A 19,842-nucleotide genomic window follows, 5' to 3' on the forward strand; every position below is an offset into this window, starting at 1 on the left:
CCTATATATAGTACCTCATTCAGATGCTCTTATAAGCTCCTACCACACTTTAACTGCCTATCTAGATTAGGCCTTTAATACTTGTTCTGTGGAAGAAAATAATGTACTGCAACTTATAAAATGACAAAGGTAAAATAAATATGATAAAATGTTTAAAAATGAAGAAGGCTCTGACAAAATTTTGGCAATTTACCAACACAAAGATGTTTTTATCATTCGTGAAGTATGACTCAGTATTCAGTTTATTTTGAAATAGCTATCTCTTTACCTGATAGTCAATACTCAAACATCAACAAATTATTAATTCTTAAAAATTAAAGTTTTTTCTTAGGTTTGCATAAATAAGGCTCAGGCTTATATGGAATTATGACTGCTTTCAACAATTACCGAAATTTCTTTTCAAAGAATATCTTCATACTAAGGTAAGTCTGTCTATGTAACAGTCTGAAGACAGCCACAGATGTGGCATTCTCAAAACAGCATATAACTATTCAATGGAATGCTGCAAACCAACTTATTTCCTTTAAAACTTCACTAAGTAATTCCAAGGAGTAAAACAAAACATTAAAGGCTCCTAATCATCCTAAGAATTAGGTAGTCTTCTTGGATTTTTTCTTCTCTGCTTCTTCCTTTTCCTTTTCTATTTCAGCTACTTGTAATTCAATTTCTTTGGCACTAAACATCTGAAAAGAAAATAAATTTAAAAGCAAATTTCAATTACACCAGTAATTTCTAAATATTTCCAATATAAATTATATTTTATACATTTATATCTTATTTTTTTGAAGTGTTTATTTATTTATTTTTGAGAGAGAGAGAGGGAGGTGCAGAGAGAGAGAGAGAAAGAGAATCTCAAGCAGGCTCCAAACTGTTAGGCAGAGCCTGATATGGGAATCGAACTCACAAACCATGAGACCATAACCTGAGCCAAAATCAAGGGTCAGATGCTTAACGACTTGACCCACCCAGCAGGTGCCCCTATACATTTATATTTACTCTTTCTTTCTGTTTCTGTTTCTTCTTTCTTTCTCTTTCTTTCTTTCTTTCTTTCTTTCTTTCTTTCTTTCTTTCTGAGACAGACAGTGCAAGTGAGTGAGGGACAGAGAGAGATGCAAGAGAGAGGGAGAGAGGCAGAGAGAGAGGGAGACAGAGAGGGAGAGAGACAGAGAGGGAGAGAGAGGCAGGGATCACCTGAAATGGAGCCTGTGTTTTTTGTTTTTTTTTTTTTAACCCGCAACAGGGCTCATGGTCAACCAAAGTGGAACTCAAGCTCACCCAAAATGGGGCTTGTGCTCACCTGAAATGGGTATTTATATTTTCTATTTAAACTTTAACTTTATATCTTCAAATATATAATATGTATGTAAGCAACATATTTATAACAAATATGGACAAAACTTAACTCCATGACATTTCCACTATCATTGTGTTAAAAAAGAAAGGAGGGCAGAATGTTATATTGCATTACATATCATATATATGACTATAATTCTGAAAACATTTAAATGCAGACTCATTCTGTTTATGGGCAAGTAACTCATTGCCGAACTCCCCGCTCCTCTCCACTCCACTGTCTGACTCTCTAATAGGGTTGGCCTGTTTTACCAGCCACGAGAATAGCCAAAGCGGCAGGGAGAAGGTGACTTACACTGCTGTGTTTACAGCTCCCTCACTACAGTGTAAAGCAAAAACAGCTTTTATTTTATACAAATCAATTTTATTGTATTGAAAAGTAAAGAGGGGAGCAACTCGCTCAAGGTCACACTACTAAATATATCAGTGTGCTGGAACTTAGGTCTCTGTAACTCTAAACTTAAACCCGGGTCTATCCAATTCCAAAGCACATGCCGTGTGTTACACAGAGTATCGTGAAACAGCGTGTGGAGAGGCGGTGTAACTTTGCTGCCAGTGCACCATCCTAGCACTCCTAAGTAAAAATATATGCACGCCTGGGTGTGTCTATCCGTGTGGGCAGACATGTACGTGATGGAGCTAGAGAGGCGAGTCTGGCCTCAGTGCTTTTGTGTCCTTGTGCTGTTGGTGCATCTGTCCTGAGACCCTCGACAGCAGGGCGACAGCAGGGATGACAACACGGCCCGGTTCCCATCTCTACACTCCATCTCAGCACCGTGGTTATTTTTGGGGGCTGTGCAGAGGCAGGACCTCCACCTATTTCCCCATTTCTCTTAGTCATTGAAGCTTTGCCGCTGCCGTATCCTCACCTCCCCATCTTCTGGCTGACGACCGGTACGAGGTGCGAATGTTGTGTCGGAACAAACGACAACAACACAACTCAAAAAACAAAAGGCCCACTGCTCCACCAACGCTGACTTTAATACTGTATCCCCTTGAAATACTTCCTTCAAAACAGAAAGTATATGTAAAATAATCCTTCTTAGTATACTTTTCATATGGTTTCCCATGCTTGACGTGCTTTTTACACTCTCGGCTAGAGAGCTGGCAAACTGTACCGTGTACAGTTCTACCTAAGGAACAGTGGTGAACCGAATTTCAAATGTTCTTTAGCCAGTGAGTCCTCCATCACAATACTCTGGACAATTTATTTTGTGCCTCCGCAGTTTTAAACTATAATGGTTAACAAAAGGTACAGACTTGCCTCAAAGAAATACGGAAAGGTTGTCACACCAAGTATTAAAATTTATGTCTCACAGAGGCTCAAGGCACATCTAACTGAAAAGGAGAGACAATAGATAAAAACCAGTAGACAGTTAAGAGGAGTAGAGGGTTTCTGACATAACGAAGGATAATATTACGTTAGAAGCCTGGAGGGCCAACAGCTATACTAACGGTAGCTTAATGACACTAGGTGGAAGCATATCTTGATTTTCAGAAGATCTAAAAAGACGGGAAGAATAACTGCTTTCTACAGAATACCTTGTTTTATTGTGCATCGCAAATACTACATTTTATTTTTATTTTTTTTCAACGTTTTTCATTTATTTTTGGGACAGAGAGAGACAGAGCATGAACGGGGGAGGGGCAGAGAGAGAGGGAGACAGAGAATCGGAAACAGGCTCCAGGCTCTGAGCCATCAGCCCAGAGCCCGACGCGGGGCTCGAACTCACGGACCGCGAGATCGTGACCTGGCCGAAGTCGGACGCTTAACCGACTGCGCCACCCAGGCACCCCGCAAATACTACATTTTTAATAAATTGTTGGGGTTTTAATTTCTTTTAAGTAAGCTCTACATCCAACGTGGGGCTTAAATTCACAACCCCAAGATCAAGAGTCACATGCTCGACCAACCAAGCCAACCAGACACCCCTGCATTTTTTACAAATTGAAGGTGTGTGGCAACCCTCCATCAAGCAAGTTTATTGGCACCACTTCTCCAACAGTATTTGCTCACTTTGTGTTTGAGTCACATTTTGGTAATTCTCAGGTTTCAAATTTTTTCATTACTATTATATTTGTTATGGTGATCTGTAATCAGAAATTATGACTCACTGAAAGCTCAAATATTGGCTCGCATTTTTTAGCACTGTAATTTTTTAACATTCAATTTTTGAAAGAGAGAGCATGCAGGGGAGGGGCAGGAGGCAGGGAACAGACGATCTGAAGTGGGCTCCATGCTGACAGCAGCAAGCCCAATGCGGGGCTTGAACTCATGAACTGCGAGATCATGACCTGAGCCGAAGTCTGATGCTCAACCAACTGAGCCACCCAGGCACCGCAGCACTGTATTTTTTAATTAGGTACATTGTTTTTGTCTTTTTAGACAAAATGCACACTTAAAGAGACTACAGTATAGTGTAAATATAACTTTTACATGCATTGGGAAACCAAAAAATTCATTTGACTTGTTTTGTGGCAATATTGGCTTTTTTTTTTCTTTCTCTTTTTTTTTTTTTTTTTTTTTTAGAGAATGTGTGTGTACGTGCAAGAGTCGGGGAGGGTCGAGGGAGAGAGAAAATCTCAAGCAGACTCCACGTCCATGGCACAGAGCCTGACTCAAGGCTCAGTCTCACAACTGTGACATCACCACCTGAGCTGAAATCAACAGTCGGATGCTCAACCAACTGAGCCAACCAGGTGGCCCTGCAATACTGGCTTTATGGCGGTGGTTGGAACTGAATCCTCAGCATCTCCGAGGTGTGCTTGTTTATGGTGCTAGGAATAAATATCCATAGGCTATGTTCTATACCAACCCCATATATGACTGGCTCAGTAGGGGTTCCTGCCTAGAAGAATACATACTAAATGGGGTAGGACTACATACAGATCTCAGCACCTCTAAGTCTTCGCAAAGGTAAGTGCTCACAATAAGCACATGCGAATTAGTGAACATTAGGCTACAGAAACAAAACAGAAGTCATCATGTTGCCAGTGGAAGCTAATGGAGTTTTCAGGCATTTAATGAAGATTCACAGGCGTCAAGATTTTGACAAGATTCAACTGTTGTCAAATTACTTTATACTACATATGTTTTTTCCTCTTTGGTTAATGACTTACCTTCAAAGGCTGGTTTCTTCTTATTATAGCAAGTTCAATGTTTTTTCCACCAGACTGGACAACCTAATGTAGAATAAGCACAATAGTAGAATTACTTCAGCAAATTTTACTTTTTGAAGCAAATAGATAAGGGAAAAAAACATGTTTTCCTGAATATGCTTTATTAGATCACTTACTTCTAGCAAAGCTCTTATTGCTAATTTGATAGCTTCATTGTCGTTTGCTATAGCATCTTCTGTGTAATTCTTTTCTAGAAATTCTCGGACAGTTTTAGCACTTCGGCCTATTGCATTTGCCTTGAAAAATAAGATAATTATTAGTATCATTACAGTATGAATGAATTTATGGTTACTCAGTGAAGTGTAGAGTTTACTACCACATTTCTTAGTGTAATTACTACGTGAAAATTGTAGTTTTGAAAAATTAGCTAACATTTCAGCAGCTCATTTTGTTACTACATGAATAATCTGTAATGGTGGTATGACTTATCTTCAAACATACCACTGTCTTGTCCTGGTCAATGCTTTCTACTACTTTAATGGCTTCCAACTCCTTGATAACCAGAAAAGATTGAAACAGTTGAAATTCCAAAAGAGGTATAGAGGAAAGGAGGTATATAACTTTGTAATACAGTACAAAAGGAAGAAAGAAAAAAGGAAAAAAGGACATTGGCATGAAGAAGAAACTGTTTATATGAATAGGACCGTGCGTACCATTTTCTTAGAACTTAGAATAGAATGGTCACCTAATTACTGATTCATTATCTTTGATTCTGTAAATGAGAGAAGATTCTTCTGTTCCATTCCCCATTTTTCTTTGTTCCTTCGAAATTTTCTTCAGATGAAGGAAAGAGGTGAACGATTGCCCTGGCTGCATGGCCACGCGTAATATATATATTTAGTTCAGTCTAAATATCTAGACGAGCGGCGCCTGGGTGGCTCAGTCAGTTAAGCGTCCCACTTCGGCTCAGGTCATGATCTCGAGGTCCGTGAGTTTGAGCCCCGCGTCGGGCTCTGGGCTGACAGCTCAGAGCCTGGAGCCTGTTTCGGATTCTGTGTCTCCCTCTCTCTCTGACCCTCCCCCATTCATTCTCTGTCTCTCTCTGTCTCAAAAATAAATAAACAGTAAAAAAAAAAAAAATTATAAAAAAAATAAATATCTAGACGAGTATTAGTGATGATAATGAGGATGATAACAGTAGTTCATATTAACAGAGCACTTACGTGCCAGGCACTATGCTGAGCATTTTGCATGGATTATCTCATTCAACCATCACAAAAACAATTAAATAATTACTAACCCCAATTCACAAATGAAGAAATGGGAGGTTGGAAGTGTCAAAACGAGCTTTCTCATCCTCAGCACTATTAACATTTTGAGCTGGATAATTCTTTGCTTGGGTGCTGCCCTGTGCATTGTAGGATGTGTAGCAGCCTCTACCCACTAGGTGCCAGTAGCATCCCCCACCCCAGTTGTGACAACCAAACAGGTCTCTAGATATTGCCAAATGTCTCTCAGTGAGTACAAAATCACCCCAATTTGTGAACCAGTGCCTTAAGTAATTTTACCCAAGATCACGGAAGACCGGGTAAGTAGAAGAGCTGAGCTTTGAAACCAAGTAGTCTGAAGTGACAGTCCAAGCTCTGAACTTTATACACTGTGCTGCCACCTGACTCTTCGCTTTGATGATTTTAGAGAGTGAGAGGAACCAGCAGAAAAGTCCATCCTTTCAATGAAGGATCCTGGCAGTGAATGAGGGAAAGTCTTAGTTCTAAGTGGTTATGGTTAGTTTTGATTATAAGAAAGAGATCTCAAAAGAGATTTTAGGAAGTGAGCGTGAAAGCCTACCTTTTGTACTGCCTGACAGTGTATTGTTCCTGTTAGCAGAAGATTATTTTTATTTCACAGAACTTTTTCTATGCCTTTATATTTCAGAGGACTAAAATAAATAGTTGCGAAATTTTAAATTGAATCTTGTGGCTCTGAAATTTCACTAAGATAAAAGGTAAAGACTGGTATGACTTTGGAGTATTATTAGCTACTAGTTTTTGGGGGGTAACTAGGTGTGGCTATGAGAGGAAGAACATAAGGTAGTGGTTTATCCAAAAAATCTCACTGAGCCCTTAAAGGTCACCTTATAAATTCCTGGTGACTTTCCTGTCCAATTCTCCTAATTGCTAATATAAAAATTCTTTAATTATTTTATTTATTTTATTTTATTTATTTTTAATTTTTTTTAATGTTTATTTATTTTTGAGACAGAGAGAGACAGAGCATGAATAGGGGAGGGGCAGAGAGAGAGGGAGACACAGAATCGGAAACAGGCTCCAGGCTCTGAGCTGTCAGCACAGAGCCCGACGCAGGGCTCGAACTCACGGACTGTGAGATCATGACCTGAGCCGAAGTCGGACGCTTAACCGACTGAGCCACCCAGGCGCCCCAAAAATTCTTTAATTCTTATCTACTTGACTGGTTTCTTAAGATCTTCTTGCCATGCTCAAGTCCCCACCCTTTCTCCCAACCCATCACCCACCCCTCCCCCAGCCCACTTCAGAAGACTCTGATAGTCTTGCAGTATTTTTTCCTGCCTGTAATGATTAACGATGATTTCTATAGCAAAGATCATTAGCAGCCAATGCCAATATCCATTCTTCCTTTGTGACAGAACTCTAGGCAATGTGCCTGCTGAAAAGTAGGATTTCCTAGCCCCAGCTACCAGTAGGAATAGATAAGTGGAAATAAGTGGGTGGAATTTCTAGAAACCTTTGGTACCTGGAATGCAGACAGGTTGGCTGGAGATCTAGCAGCCACTTTGAGAGCATGGGCAAAGACTATGATAATAAAAGAGACAAATACCAGTGACCATCTATCCTCAAACTTCTAAGTATATGAGAAAAATAAACCCTTACGTGTTAAGAATCATCACATCCCTGTTGTTAAGAGCCAAAACAATACCTTGCAGATGTATCTTGGTATATCTTAAAGATATACAGAATAAAAATTGATAAACAAGGTCATTTTGGCAGCAATACTTTATTTACTATTAGAATTTCTTAGCTGATGAGTAACATAACAATGTTATCCTTTGTGTGGTCTCATACGGAATGTATGAAAGCTTGATGACTCTTGGAACTTTCTCCCTTTAAGTCCACTCTAATCAGTCTCTCGTCACTATGAGAAGTTCCTGTCAAGGTCACCAATGACCTGCCCATTGCCAAATCCAGTCATTTCACTTTTCATCTGACTCAGTGGCACTGACTCAGCTGATCAACTCTTCTTGGAATGGTGTTTTCACTTGTGATCCAGGATGCCACTCTCTGGGTACTCTTCCTTTACAGACTATGCTGGCTCCTTCCCCATCTTCCACTGGTCCAATGCCCCTAACCTAGATTATTATTGGACATAGCCTTCTAACTTGTTTGCCTGCTTCGACCTTACTATACAGTCTATTTCAATACAGCAGCCACACAGATACTTTAAAAATATAAAAGTCAGATCATGTTATTCTATTATGCAAAAAAATCAAATGGCTCTCTACATCACCCTATTTATTTATTTATTTATTTATTTATTTATTTATTTATTTTTAAAGATTTTTAACGTTTATTTATTTTTGAGACAGAGAGAGACAGAGCATGAACAGGGGAGGGGCAGAGAGAGAGGGAGACACAGAATCTGAAGCAGGCTCCAGGCTCTGAGCTGTCAGCACAGAGCCCGACGCGGGGCTCGAACTCACGGACCGTGAGATCATGACCTGAGCCAAAGTCGGACGCCCAACCGACCAAGCCACCCAGGCGCCCCATACATCACCCTATTTAATATGCAAGTCCTACAATGGCCTTTTTGACCCTGTAAGATCAGTCCCCTCCTGCTTCTTACTTCATCCTTCATCACTATCTTTCTGCAGTCACCACAGCACAGTCATATGCTCTGCATACAGCTTGATGTCTCACAGATATGGAACATACTGCTGCCTTATTGGTTCCTGTTTGGAATACCACAGAAATAACTACCTGGCTCGCTCCTTTACTTTCTTCAGGCCTCTGTTCACATATCACTTTTTCAAAGGTACTTTCCCTGACTACCTTACCTACCAATCACATTCTCTCCTCCCAACCTGTTCTTTTTCCCCAAAGGATTTATGTTACATGTATACCATCAGTACATATTTTTGTTATGTCTGTATCCCCAGAACCTAGAACAATATTTGATATGCAATTCAAATATTTATAGATGGAATATTTTTTAAGTTTTTTTTTTTTTTTTGAGAGAGTGTGAGCATGCATGTGAGTGATGGAGGGGCAGAGAGAGAGGGAGAGAGACAATCCTAAGCAGGTTCTGCACTGTTAATGTAGAGCCCAATGTGGGGCTTGATCTCATGAACTGTGAGATCATAATATGAGCCCAAATCAACAGTCAGACACTTAACCGATTGAGCCCCCAGGTACCCCTAGAGGGAATATTTGTTAAATGATGGACTCTTTATATATTTTACTTTGTAACTTTTGATAGTGAATTATCTTTGGGAATCCTACACTACAATATCCCTGGCACAGAGGTATCTTCAACTCACAGGATTATTGCTCTAGTACTCAATTTCTTCTTTATTTCTGGCCCCTTAGGATTTTGTCCTTTTTGTAAGTTCAGCTATGCATTAAAAACATGTTAATGACCATTCTAGTATTCTATGTGGTTGCAGGAGGATTTCTGATTAATATAATTTAATGTAATGTGCCAAACCCCAGAACCCATTACTCCAAGTAAAAATAATATTTTCTGCAATATGAAAACATAAAGAAGAAGAAAAATATTTCAAGAAGGTGTTTCCACTGATCTGGATACTGCCAGAACTACACAGCTAACTGATTTCTTAAGACTCTTCTGTCATGGAAGGGGCAGCTATATGTCTTTATTGGAAGAGAACCTTACTCCGGATAGGAGTTTTATTTCCCTGTAACAAATGCCTCACTTTCTGTGAACTTCCTGAATGTTTTCTTCACCATGATGGTATCCTACAAAACACTGCTGGTGACCAAGGAGGAACTGAGAGAATATACTTGTGCCCATAGGATTCACTGGTCTTATGTTCTGTAATCCTAAAGAAGCCAGCCTAGTAAAAATAGGGAATAGCCAACTGAAGACTCAGTTATAGCACCAGGGGTGTGTGTGTGGGGGGGGGGGGACAGCATCTTCTGAAGCCAGGTTTATGTTCGACAAGATCCTCTTGTGTGCCTGGAAACAGGATCATAGCCACAAATCTAGGAGTCAAGGGATAGATGTCTCATTAAACCCCTGATAGCCCACTAATAAAATTTTTGCTTCTAAGGTTGTTTCAGTTTATTTAAAAAAAATTTTTTTTAATGTTTATTTATTTTTGAGGCAGAGACAGACAGAGCATGAACAGGGGAGGGTCAGAGAGAGGAGGCACAGAATCTGAAACAGGCTCCAGGCTCCAAGCTGTCAGCACACAGCCCGACACGGGATTTGAACTCACGGACTGTGAGATCATGACCTGAGCCAAAGTCGGCCACTTAACCGACTGAGCCACCCAGGCGCCCCAGGTTGTTTCAGTTTAAAGGTCCTAGTTCCCAAGTTGGCAGTGTGGTAGGGGAGGGAGAAGAGGCAATGTTCTACTAGGGGATATAACAATAATTTCACTGAACTAGAAGCTGAGACTTCCACTTGGCAATTTTGGACTCCTCATGCCGTTGAACCAGTAGGCAAATAATGGGTTACTGTGAGGATGGTATGATTTATTCTGATTATCAAGGGAAATAAAGTTACTATTAGACAATGGGACCAGGGAGATGTCTTGTACTCAAGGGATTTTCTGGAGATCTCTCTTATTATTCCCATATAAAGCGAAAAAAGTTAACTCAAGGCTCTATAATCCATCAAGGCAGGATCACTAATGGACCATAATCTTAAAAAAACAAAAGTCTGTGTTAACATGCCAGATAAAGAACCTCAACAAACTGACCAAAGTGCTGGTAACAGTTATTTCTGTTCTCATTTCTGCAACAGGTCAGGTGGCCAGAGTTTATATTTTTAACTTCCCATTTCCATAATTCATTTCATGCGTCCTCTCTCTGCGCCTTGTAAAAAACTACATCCTAGCACTGTGAAAGTGTTGGCTCCACATGGTACCACAGCCATGTCCTCAACAGCCCATTGTATCACTTTATCAGGCTCCTTGGTAAAAAACAAGCCATAGAAATGAAAAAAACAAAAAAACCCCACCTGATCTCATGGCTAAAGTGCTATATATAGTTTCCCCAAAACAGAAATAAAGCCAGAAGATTTTATTCTACCTTTCAAGACTGGATATCAGAATTTATATAACACACATAAAGAATCATTTGGCCTAAGCATGATGTAGTGGAAGGAACACTGTACTAATAAGGCAGAAGACCCTAAGTTCTAATGACAGTTTTGTCATTAACTAGTGGTGTGGCTTTTTTAAAAAATCACTTGACTCCTGAGTCTCACTTACCAAATACGTAAAATGAAAAAGTTTCCAAATGTTTCTTTGTTATCATTTTTTTAAGTTGCATTTGATTTCAACCAAAATCCTACAAGAAAGTACAATGTGTGAAATCAGTAAAATGGTTATGGGGTATACATGTGTGCAGGTGTATGCACACACCTGTTCACACCCTCCACCTCTACTACATGTTCTTCACACACCACGGCAAAGCATAGTTTCAGACCTAATGATAAATGAAATCCCCCAAATTAAAAAAAATTCCATAATTTTCCTAACTAGTTGACTTTGCAATAAAAGTGTTTCTCTGTATGACCCTAGGGAGCAAACAGATTAAAATGAAAAATTATGTAAACTTGGAAATTATTATGTTATGATATTGAAATGAAATGTAATGATGTAATAATTAATACAAACAGAAGATGGCAGACTTCAAAATATTTTGAGAAAGGCTGTAATAACTTGTTGAAAGTATAGATTTGGGAAACATAAGAAATCTAGTACATGTAAAAGATTTCTTAAATTGGCAGAAAAAAGTCTGGTATTTGCAGCAGGTAAATTCACAGTTTCTGATTACCAATTAGTTTGTCCAGGTAACTTAAAAGAAGGTGTGTAGCTTACACAAATATTCAGATCTTTGTGGCAAGAATATAATCCACTGTTTTACTGGCCTGGTTAATTGGTTTATAAAACAGAATCAGTGTGATTAGCCCAAAAAACTCCTTTAGTTCATACAAACATAAAGACCAAGGTAATATTTCCCCATTAATTTATTTGGCTTTTATTTTTATATTTAATTTTAATTTAATTATTTTTTTTTTTTAGAGAGAGAGTGTGTGCACAAGTGAGCAAAGGGCAGAGAAACAGAGAGAGAGAATCCCAGGAGGGGCAGAGAGAGAGGGAGGGGATGGGAGAGAGAGAGAGAGAGAGAGAAAAGCGAGGCTCACCTGAAATAGGGCTCGTGTTTACCCGAAGCAGAGCTTGAGCTCACCTGATATGGGACTTGAACTCATGAACTGTGAGATCATGACCTGAGCCGAAGTCAGATACCTAACGACTAAGCCACCCAGATGCCCTATTTGACTTTTAATAACAGTAAGATAAACTCTTCATGAAAATTTTTTTAAGCTTATTTGAGAGAGAGCGAGCGTGCAAGTGTGTGTGAGTAGGGGAGGGGCAGAGAGGGAGAAAAAGAATCCCAAGCAGGCTCCCTGATGTCAGTGTAGAGCCCGATGTGGGAATCTATCTCATGAACCATGAGATCATGACCTGAGCCAAAATCAAGAATCAGATGCTTAACTGACTGAGCCACCCAGGCGCCCTCACGAAATTATTTAAAGCTTGGGTGTTTAAACTTTAATAATATAAAAAACTATTTAGATTTTATGGGGTACTTCTATATTTATATATGAGAATATACAAAAACTTATTTCTGGAAACTGTCACTAGTTTCCCTAGGCCCTGGACTTTTGTATTAGATTTGAATGTATCATTAAGCAAAGTTAGTATTTAGGTACTGAAACAGGAATGACAACTTATCCAGAAAACAAACTATATTCCAAGAATTATGTGGAGAAAATTGTAATGTACTGCCATATAAATTGTACCCCAAACCGATTCATAGTTTGGGGTACTCTAAGTCTCGAATAAAGGATGCGTTAAATACTTCACTATGGGGCTTAAATGCTCATTCAATTGTGTGTTAACAGCAACTGGATATATCTTTTATTTGGCCATTTATATATACTTAGGTTTGTCACATCTTTTCAAAAGGAAAAGACCTTATGATTAATAAAACAAAGTGTTTCTCTATCCATCAAAAACCATCGTAGTTGCTGACTAGCTAAATGGTTACATAAAGTTTGTACCACCATCAGTATTTTAATGCAACAAGGGGCGCCTGGTTAAGTGTCCGACATCGGTTCAGGTCATGATCTTGCGGTCCGTGAGTTCAGGCCCAGAGTCAGGCTCTGTGCGGACAGCTCAGAGCCTGGAGCCTGTTTCAGATTCTGTGTCTCCCTCTCTCTCTGCCCCTCCCCCACTCATGCTCTCTCTCTGAGAAATGAATAAACCTTAAAAAAATTAAGAAAAATATTTTAATGCAACATAATTTTTGTCATGTCCCTGAAAACGCTAAAACTTTACTGTGAATACATTTACTTAACTTCTAAACTATATTAACAAATTCATGACTCACCTTCCAAGCATGGTAAGTACCAGAGGGATCAGTCTGATATAATCTTGGGATACCATCATCATCAAAACCTACAATTAAGGCAGAAATGCCAAAAGGTCTTCGCCCATTGCTTTGTGTATATTTCTGAAAAATAAAGTGTTTTTCAACTACTTTTTCTATGAGGCCATACAAAGAACAGCACTATTACTTACCAACTAAGAAATTCTAATAGTATTCTGTATTTCTTTAAGATCCTCTTTCTGACTTCTTCTGGAGTAACTTCAATCCATGATGAAATTTTAATGAAATTAATGCATACAGTATGTAAAATTAAATAATTAAGAGTGCTTATATATGGTCTTAAAACTATTTTCTCATTGCTTTATATGCTTTTTGGTAACATAACTAGACTATAATCTTGTTAATATAGCAGAGAACTGTATACGTCACACCATTTTGGTTCCCACCTAGTAAAGCTGATTTTAGTGAGCTGTGCTTTGGAAGGAAGTCCTTGGGGTTTACTCTGAGAGATATTACAGTTGTCACTACTATAATCAGTACTTTTACTTGATACTATTATCAAGGATATTCTGTTCACTCTATACTAAGTTATCTCTACAGAAAACCCAACTAAGAGATTTCTTTCAGTTCCCAAACAAGGAAACCTTTATCTCTCTGGAAGAAAAAGCATTTTTTTTCCCTCCCAGACAACAGGGCACTGGAAACCAATTGTATTTCTTTTTACTTTAGTGCCAGGAACTTCCTGAGAGTGGAATTCCCACTAATTCTGAGACTGGTGCCCCTAGAAGTCGTGCACAGGGCAGCCCTGACAGAAAGCTCAAGTCCACACCTTTTTTTCATTTTATTATTATATATTTTTATTAGCCACTTCAAATTTTGAATGCAAATAGTTGTGCTACAAATATAAATCAACTCTTAATGAGCAGGGTTTGTGTCTTTATTCTCCTGTATTTCTTAATATTCCTAGTTCACACAGAGGTATAAAGTAAATGTTTTGTAAATACACCTCAGAGGAGAGACCCTCTTATTTGCTTAAACAACCATGTTTTTTTTTTTTTAATGAAAAAGTAGTACTTGCACAGGTTTAAAATAATTTAAAAGTACAAAAGGAGTACATAAAAGATCTCTTTTGTCTCACAGCCCCAGGCCCCTTCCCAGTAGCAACCCCACTATTACAGGTTTACAATGTATATTAAATGTTCTGTGTATAGCCTTTATATATCTAGAAGAAAAACTAAAGCCACAATTGGGAACCTTGTATATACAATGCTCTACATCTTGTTTTTTAGTGGGTACCTTTTTAACGACTGAGAAAATCAAGCCAAAATAAAGTAGAAAAATATAAAAATGTTGGACTTCCTTGAGACATGAATTAAAAAAAAACAAAATAGGGTAATTTTTTATAAGTATATAGTCTAAAAGTTTAGTATCTAGAATATATAGTCTATAAAGAAATCTCTACATGGACAATGACAAAATCCATGCCAGAAAATATTCTAAATGCTTTAGATGTATTAATCATTTAATTCACAATGCAGCTCAACGAACTAGGTATTATTGTAATGTTTATTCCATAAAGAAGAAAATTACAAAAAAACAGACTAAATAGTGTGCTCACGGCATTAACTAGAAAGTAGCAAAGCCAGGATTCAAACCCCCAATGTGCTCCTGGAGGCGCATTCTTAACCACCAAGAGTGCCTGTCAAAAGGAAAGATAGTTTACACTAGAAGAAATGAAAATAGCAAATGAACATGTGGGAAAAAAATCAACCTCACTACTAATTATAAAATACAAATTAAAACAACTATTACAGTACTATGTTATACTTATTTGCAAAATAAAAGAAAAATGGAAACCCAAGGCTGATGATCCTTCAGGGATACATTTATGCATTGCTGGTTGCACAATAAAAATTGGTTCAATCTTTTTACCAAGCAATTTAGCTACATATAACAAGAGTCTTAAAACCAATTACAATCTCTAATCTAGTAATCTCATACTGAAAATTAGTTTAACAATATAATTCAAAAAAGAAAACTAAAAGCTGTGACAAAGATAGAGTAATGCTATTAAAGTACTAAATTGAGAAAGGGAATGAGAAAGGGAAAGAAACTGGAAACAATCTAAATAATTTCCAGTGAGCAACTGGAAACAGTATTACACAGTTAGTAAGAGTGGTAAGTATGCATAAGGACTATGCTGGCATACATAAAGGGCACATAAAATGAGAGTAAGAGAATACTTATATACATCGTGATTATATGTAATGTCAACCTGTGTATCTATGTATGGATTCAGAAGTCAAATTCAAACATGATCAGTTTTGTTTAGGTTTGCAGGTGAAAGAATCATGGGTATTTCTTTAGTAAACTTAAAAGAAAAAAAAAAGGTTTTCGTTACTGTATCACGAGAAGTACAGAAATCCTCTTAAAATATGAGATTTATTGCTCTTTTAAATTTTAATAGAATTCCCAGAATTGATAGTGACTGAGGTTTCTAATGATCAAATCAATTCAGTCCACTGGAATAAGAGTGTGAATATGAAGTAAATGTGAGAAGGAATAAGGAGTTTAGTAGATTTAATGGATTAAATGAAGTAAATGTGAGGAGGAATAAGGAGTTTAGTAGATTTAATGGATTAAATGACTGGAGTGCTTATAGTATTCCCATGACAGGAACCATAATGATGCAAAAGAAGAAAGCCTGAAGAAATCTGTCGGAATACTGGCTTACCTGCTTCAAGGTTGCTATGAAGCGAGTTATATATTCTACAGTTACTGGATCCTCAACTGTCAGCTTATGACTCTGACACTCCACACGGGCTCTGTTTATTACCACTCTAGCATCAGCAGTCAGTCCTATAAAAGTAGGCAATGCGTTATTTAAAAAATGGCTTTTTCTTATCAAAAGGTTTTTTTTAAAGCTACTATGAAATCTTTCTTGTGATGTCCATTTTTATCAATATATGTCCATTATAAACAATTTGTAATTCTTGTAAAATAGAGTATCACTTGTCTGACATTCAACACTTAAACTGATTCATTCTTATTTGCTTTCAAAAAAAAATCTTATTTGTTTTGATTCAGCATGGGCCCGACATGGGGCTTCATCCCATGACCAAGAGATCATGACCTGAGCCAATATCAGGAATCAGATGCTTAACTGTCTTAGTTACCCAGGCACCCCTTATTTACTCTTTAAAGAAAATGGTTTATTTTTAATTTTTTAAAATTTATTTATTTATTTTGAGAGAGAATGAGAGAGTGAGCAGGGGAGGGGCGCAGAGAGAGGGAGAGAGAGAGAATCCCAAGCAGGCTCCACACCATCAGCATGGAGCCTGATGTGGGGCTTGAACTCACGAATCATGAGATCATGACCTGAGCCAAAACCAAGTGTCAAGCACTTAACTGACTAAGCCACCCAGGCACCCCAAGAAAATGGTTTTAAAGAATAGTAGTTAGACACTAGCATTAAGTAAACTATTTCTCAAAGATCAAAATGGTTTAATTCACAGTAGCTGAGCTGGTTATTAGGTTTTACTAACCATTTTCTAAAAATCTCTGTAGTTATAGTTTTAAAAAATGTTTATTTATTTAGAAAGAGAGAATTCAAGCAGGCTCCACGTTGTCAGTGCAGAACCGGACCTGGGGCTAGATCACATGAACCATGAGATCATGTCCTGAGCTGAAGTCAAGAGTCAGACACTTAACCAGCCAAGCCACCTAGGTGCCCCTGTAGTTGTTTTTTAAAACCTATTTTTGGAGAAGATATCAGTGGCAGACTGATCAAAGGCTGAGGGTTTATCCTGGTTCCAAAATCAATATACTTATTACCTAAATTATGAAGTAAGCTGGATTTCTCCTTATGAAAACAATATTACTTCATTATCAAAAATCTATCCATTGCCTTCAAAATGCATTCAGTATAACTGTGACATACCACTTCTCAGCTTAATTTTTCTAAAATTAAGGGTTTGAAAATCAAGAATTTTAAAACAGAAAAAGAAAACACTGTCTTCCTTTTGCCATACCAAAACATCATGTAATTGATTCTCAATACTTTATAAGGAAATAAAATGTTTCTATAAAAAACTGACCTAAAACTTAAATGCAACAGTTGCAAACATTTCATTCATTCATTCGTTTATTTATTATTTTTAAAAATTTAAATCCCAATTAGTTAACATATAGTGTAATAATTTTAGGAGTAGAATTTAGTGATTCATCACTTACATATAACACCCAGCGCTCATCCCAACAATGTGATATCCTCCTTAATGCCCCTCACCCCTGTAGCCCTTCCCCCCCACCCAACACTGCGCTAGCAATGCTCAGTTTGTTCTCGGTATTTAAGAGTCTCTTATAGTTTATCTGTGTTTTCATAATAGTTTTGCCTTCCTTCCCTTATGTTCATCTGTTTTGTTTCTTAAATTACATGAGTGAAATCATATATTTGTCTTTCTCTGACTTATTTCTCTTAGCATAATATAATCTAGTTCCATCCACGTTGTTGCAAATGGCAAGATTTCATTCTTCTTGATTGTCGAGTAATATTCCACCGTGTATATATATATACACCACTTCTTCTTTATCCATTCATCAGTTGATGGACATTTTGGCTCTTTCCATACTTTGGCTATGGTTAATAGTGCTGCTACAAACACTGGGGTGCACGTGCCCCTTTGAATCAGCATTTTTGTATGCTTTGGATAGACACCTAGTAGTGCAATTGCTGGGTCATAGGGTAGTTCTATTTTTAACTTTTTGAGGAACCTCCATACTATTTCCCAGAGTGGCTACATCAGTTTGCATTCCCACCAGCAGTGCAAAAGGGTGGTTCTTTCTCTGCATCCTTGCCAACATTTGTTGTTTCTGAAGTTGTTAATTTTAGCCATTCTGACAAGTGTGAGTGGTATCTCATTGTGGCTTTATTTATTTAATTTTTAAAAACGTTTGTTTATTTTTGAGAGAGAGAGAGAGAGAGAGAGAGAGAGAGAGAGAGAGCACATGAGCGGGGAGGGGCAGAGAGAGAGGAAGACACAGATTCCAAAGCAGGCGCCAGGCTCTGAGCTGTCAGCACAGACCCTGACATGGGGCTTGAATCCACGAACCAGGAGATCATGACCTGAGCCAAAGTCAGATGCTTAACCAACTGAGCCACCATAGCGCCCCCTCATTGTGATTTTGATTTGTATTTCCTTGATGATGAGTGATGTTGAGCATCTTTTCATGTGTCTGTTAGCAATCTGGATGTCTTCTTTGAAGTGTCTATTCATGTCTTTTGACCATTTCTTCACTGGATTAATGTTTTTTGGATGCTGAGTTTGATAAGTTTTTTGGATGTTGAGTTTGATAAGTTCTTCACAGATTTTGGATACTGATCCTTTAACTGATATGTCATTTGCAAATATCTTCTCCAATTCTGTTGGTTGCCTTTTAGTTTTGTTGATTTGTTTCCTTTGCTATGCAGGAAGTTTTTATCTTAATGAGGTCCCAATAGTTCATTTTTGCTTTTGTTTCCCTTGCTTTTGGAGACATGTCAAGTAAGAAGTTGCTGTGGCCCAGGTCAAAGAGGTTGTTGCATGTTTTCTCCTCAGGATTAAAAAAAAATTTTTTTTTTAATGTTTATTTTTGAGAGAGAGAGTGTGAGCAGGGAAGGAGAGCAGACACAGAGGGAGATATAGAATCCAAAGCAGGCTCCAGGCTCTGAGCTGTCAGCATAGAGCCCTACACAGGGCTCAAACCCACAAATGGTGAGATCATGACCTGAGCCAAAGTCAGATGATTAACTGAGCCACCCAGGCGCCCCTCTCCTCTAGGATTTTGATGGCTTCCTGTCTTATGTTTAGGTCTTTCATCCATTTTGAGTTTATTTTTGTGTTTGGTGTAAGAAAGTGGTCCAGGTTCATTCTTCTGCTTGTCGCTGCCCAGTTTTCCTAATACCATTTGCTGAAGAGACTGTCTTTTTTCCATTGGATATTCTTTCCTGCTTTGTCAAAGATTAGTTGGCTATACGGTTGTGGGTCCATTTCTGGGTTCTCTATTCTGTTCCATTGACGTATATGTCTGTTGTTGTGCCAGTACCATACTGTCTTGATGACTACAGTTTTGTTTGGTTTTCTTTTTCAGGATTGCTTTGGCTATTTGGGGTCTTTTCTGGTTCCATACAAATTTTTAGGATTGTGTGTTCTAGCTCTGTGAAGAATGATGGTGTTATTTTGATAAGGGTTACATTGAATATGTAGATTGCTTTGGGTAGTATAGACATTTTAACAATATTTGTTCTTCCAATCCAGGAGCATGGAATGTTTTTCCATTTTTTTTGTGTCTTCTTCAATTTATTTTATAAGTTTTCTATAGTTTTCAGTGTATACATTTTTCACCTCTTTGGTTAGGTTTATTCCTAGATATGCCTATTCCAGCTTTCTTTTGATGACCATTAGCATGATAGATGGTTTTCCACCCCCTTACTTTCAATCTGTCAGTGTCTTTGGGTCTAAAATGAGTATCTTGTAAGCAGAATATAGATGGGTCTTGTTTTCTTATCCATTCTGATACTCTATGTCTTTTGATTGGAGTGTTTAGTCCATTGACATTTACAGTGTGTACTGAAAGATATGAATTTAGTGCCATTGTGTTGCCTGTAGTGTTGGGGTTTCTGACGATGTTCTCTGGTCCTTTCTAGTCT

At 38.0% G+C, this 19,842-nt stretch overlaps 1 protein-coding gene across 3 annotated transcripts in view; it reads right to left on the bottom strand.

Annotated features, from left to right (window-relative positions):
• Window positions 1–332: 332 nt before the first annotated feature.
• The window catches only part of PSMA8 (proteasome 20S subunit alpha 8), a 49,020-nt gene continuing 29,510 nt past the window's right edge, over window positions 333–19,842 (bottom strand). For all 3 annotated transcript variants that reach the window (XM_032595402.1, XM_030336516.1, XM_032595401.1), the window contains 5 exons: window positions 15,889–16,013; window positions 13,155–13,277; window positions 4,650–4,769; window positions 4,474–4,536; window positions 333–683 (listed from right to left, as the gene is read on the bottom strand). In XM_032595402.1, coding sequence (XP_032451293.1) covers window positions 591–683; window positions 4,474–4,536; window positions 4,650–4,769; window positions 13,155–13,277; window positions 15,889–16,013 — 524 coding nt within the window. In that variant the 3' untranslated portion in view covers window positions 333–590. The remainder of the gene's footprint in view (window positions 684–4,473; window positions 4,537–4,649; window positions 4,770–13,154; window positions 13,278–15,888; window positions 16,014–19,842) is intronic.

This window comes from Lynx canadensis, chromosome D3, assembly GCF_007474595.2.
Source record: "Lynx canadensis isolate LIC74 chromosome D3, mLynCan4.pri.v2, whole genome shotgun sequence".
In the NCBI taxonomy this organism is placed as follows: domain Eukaryota; kingdom Metazoa; phylum Chordata; class Mammalia; order Carnivora; family Felidae; genus Lynx; species Lynx canadensis.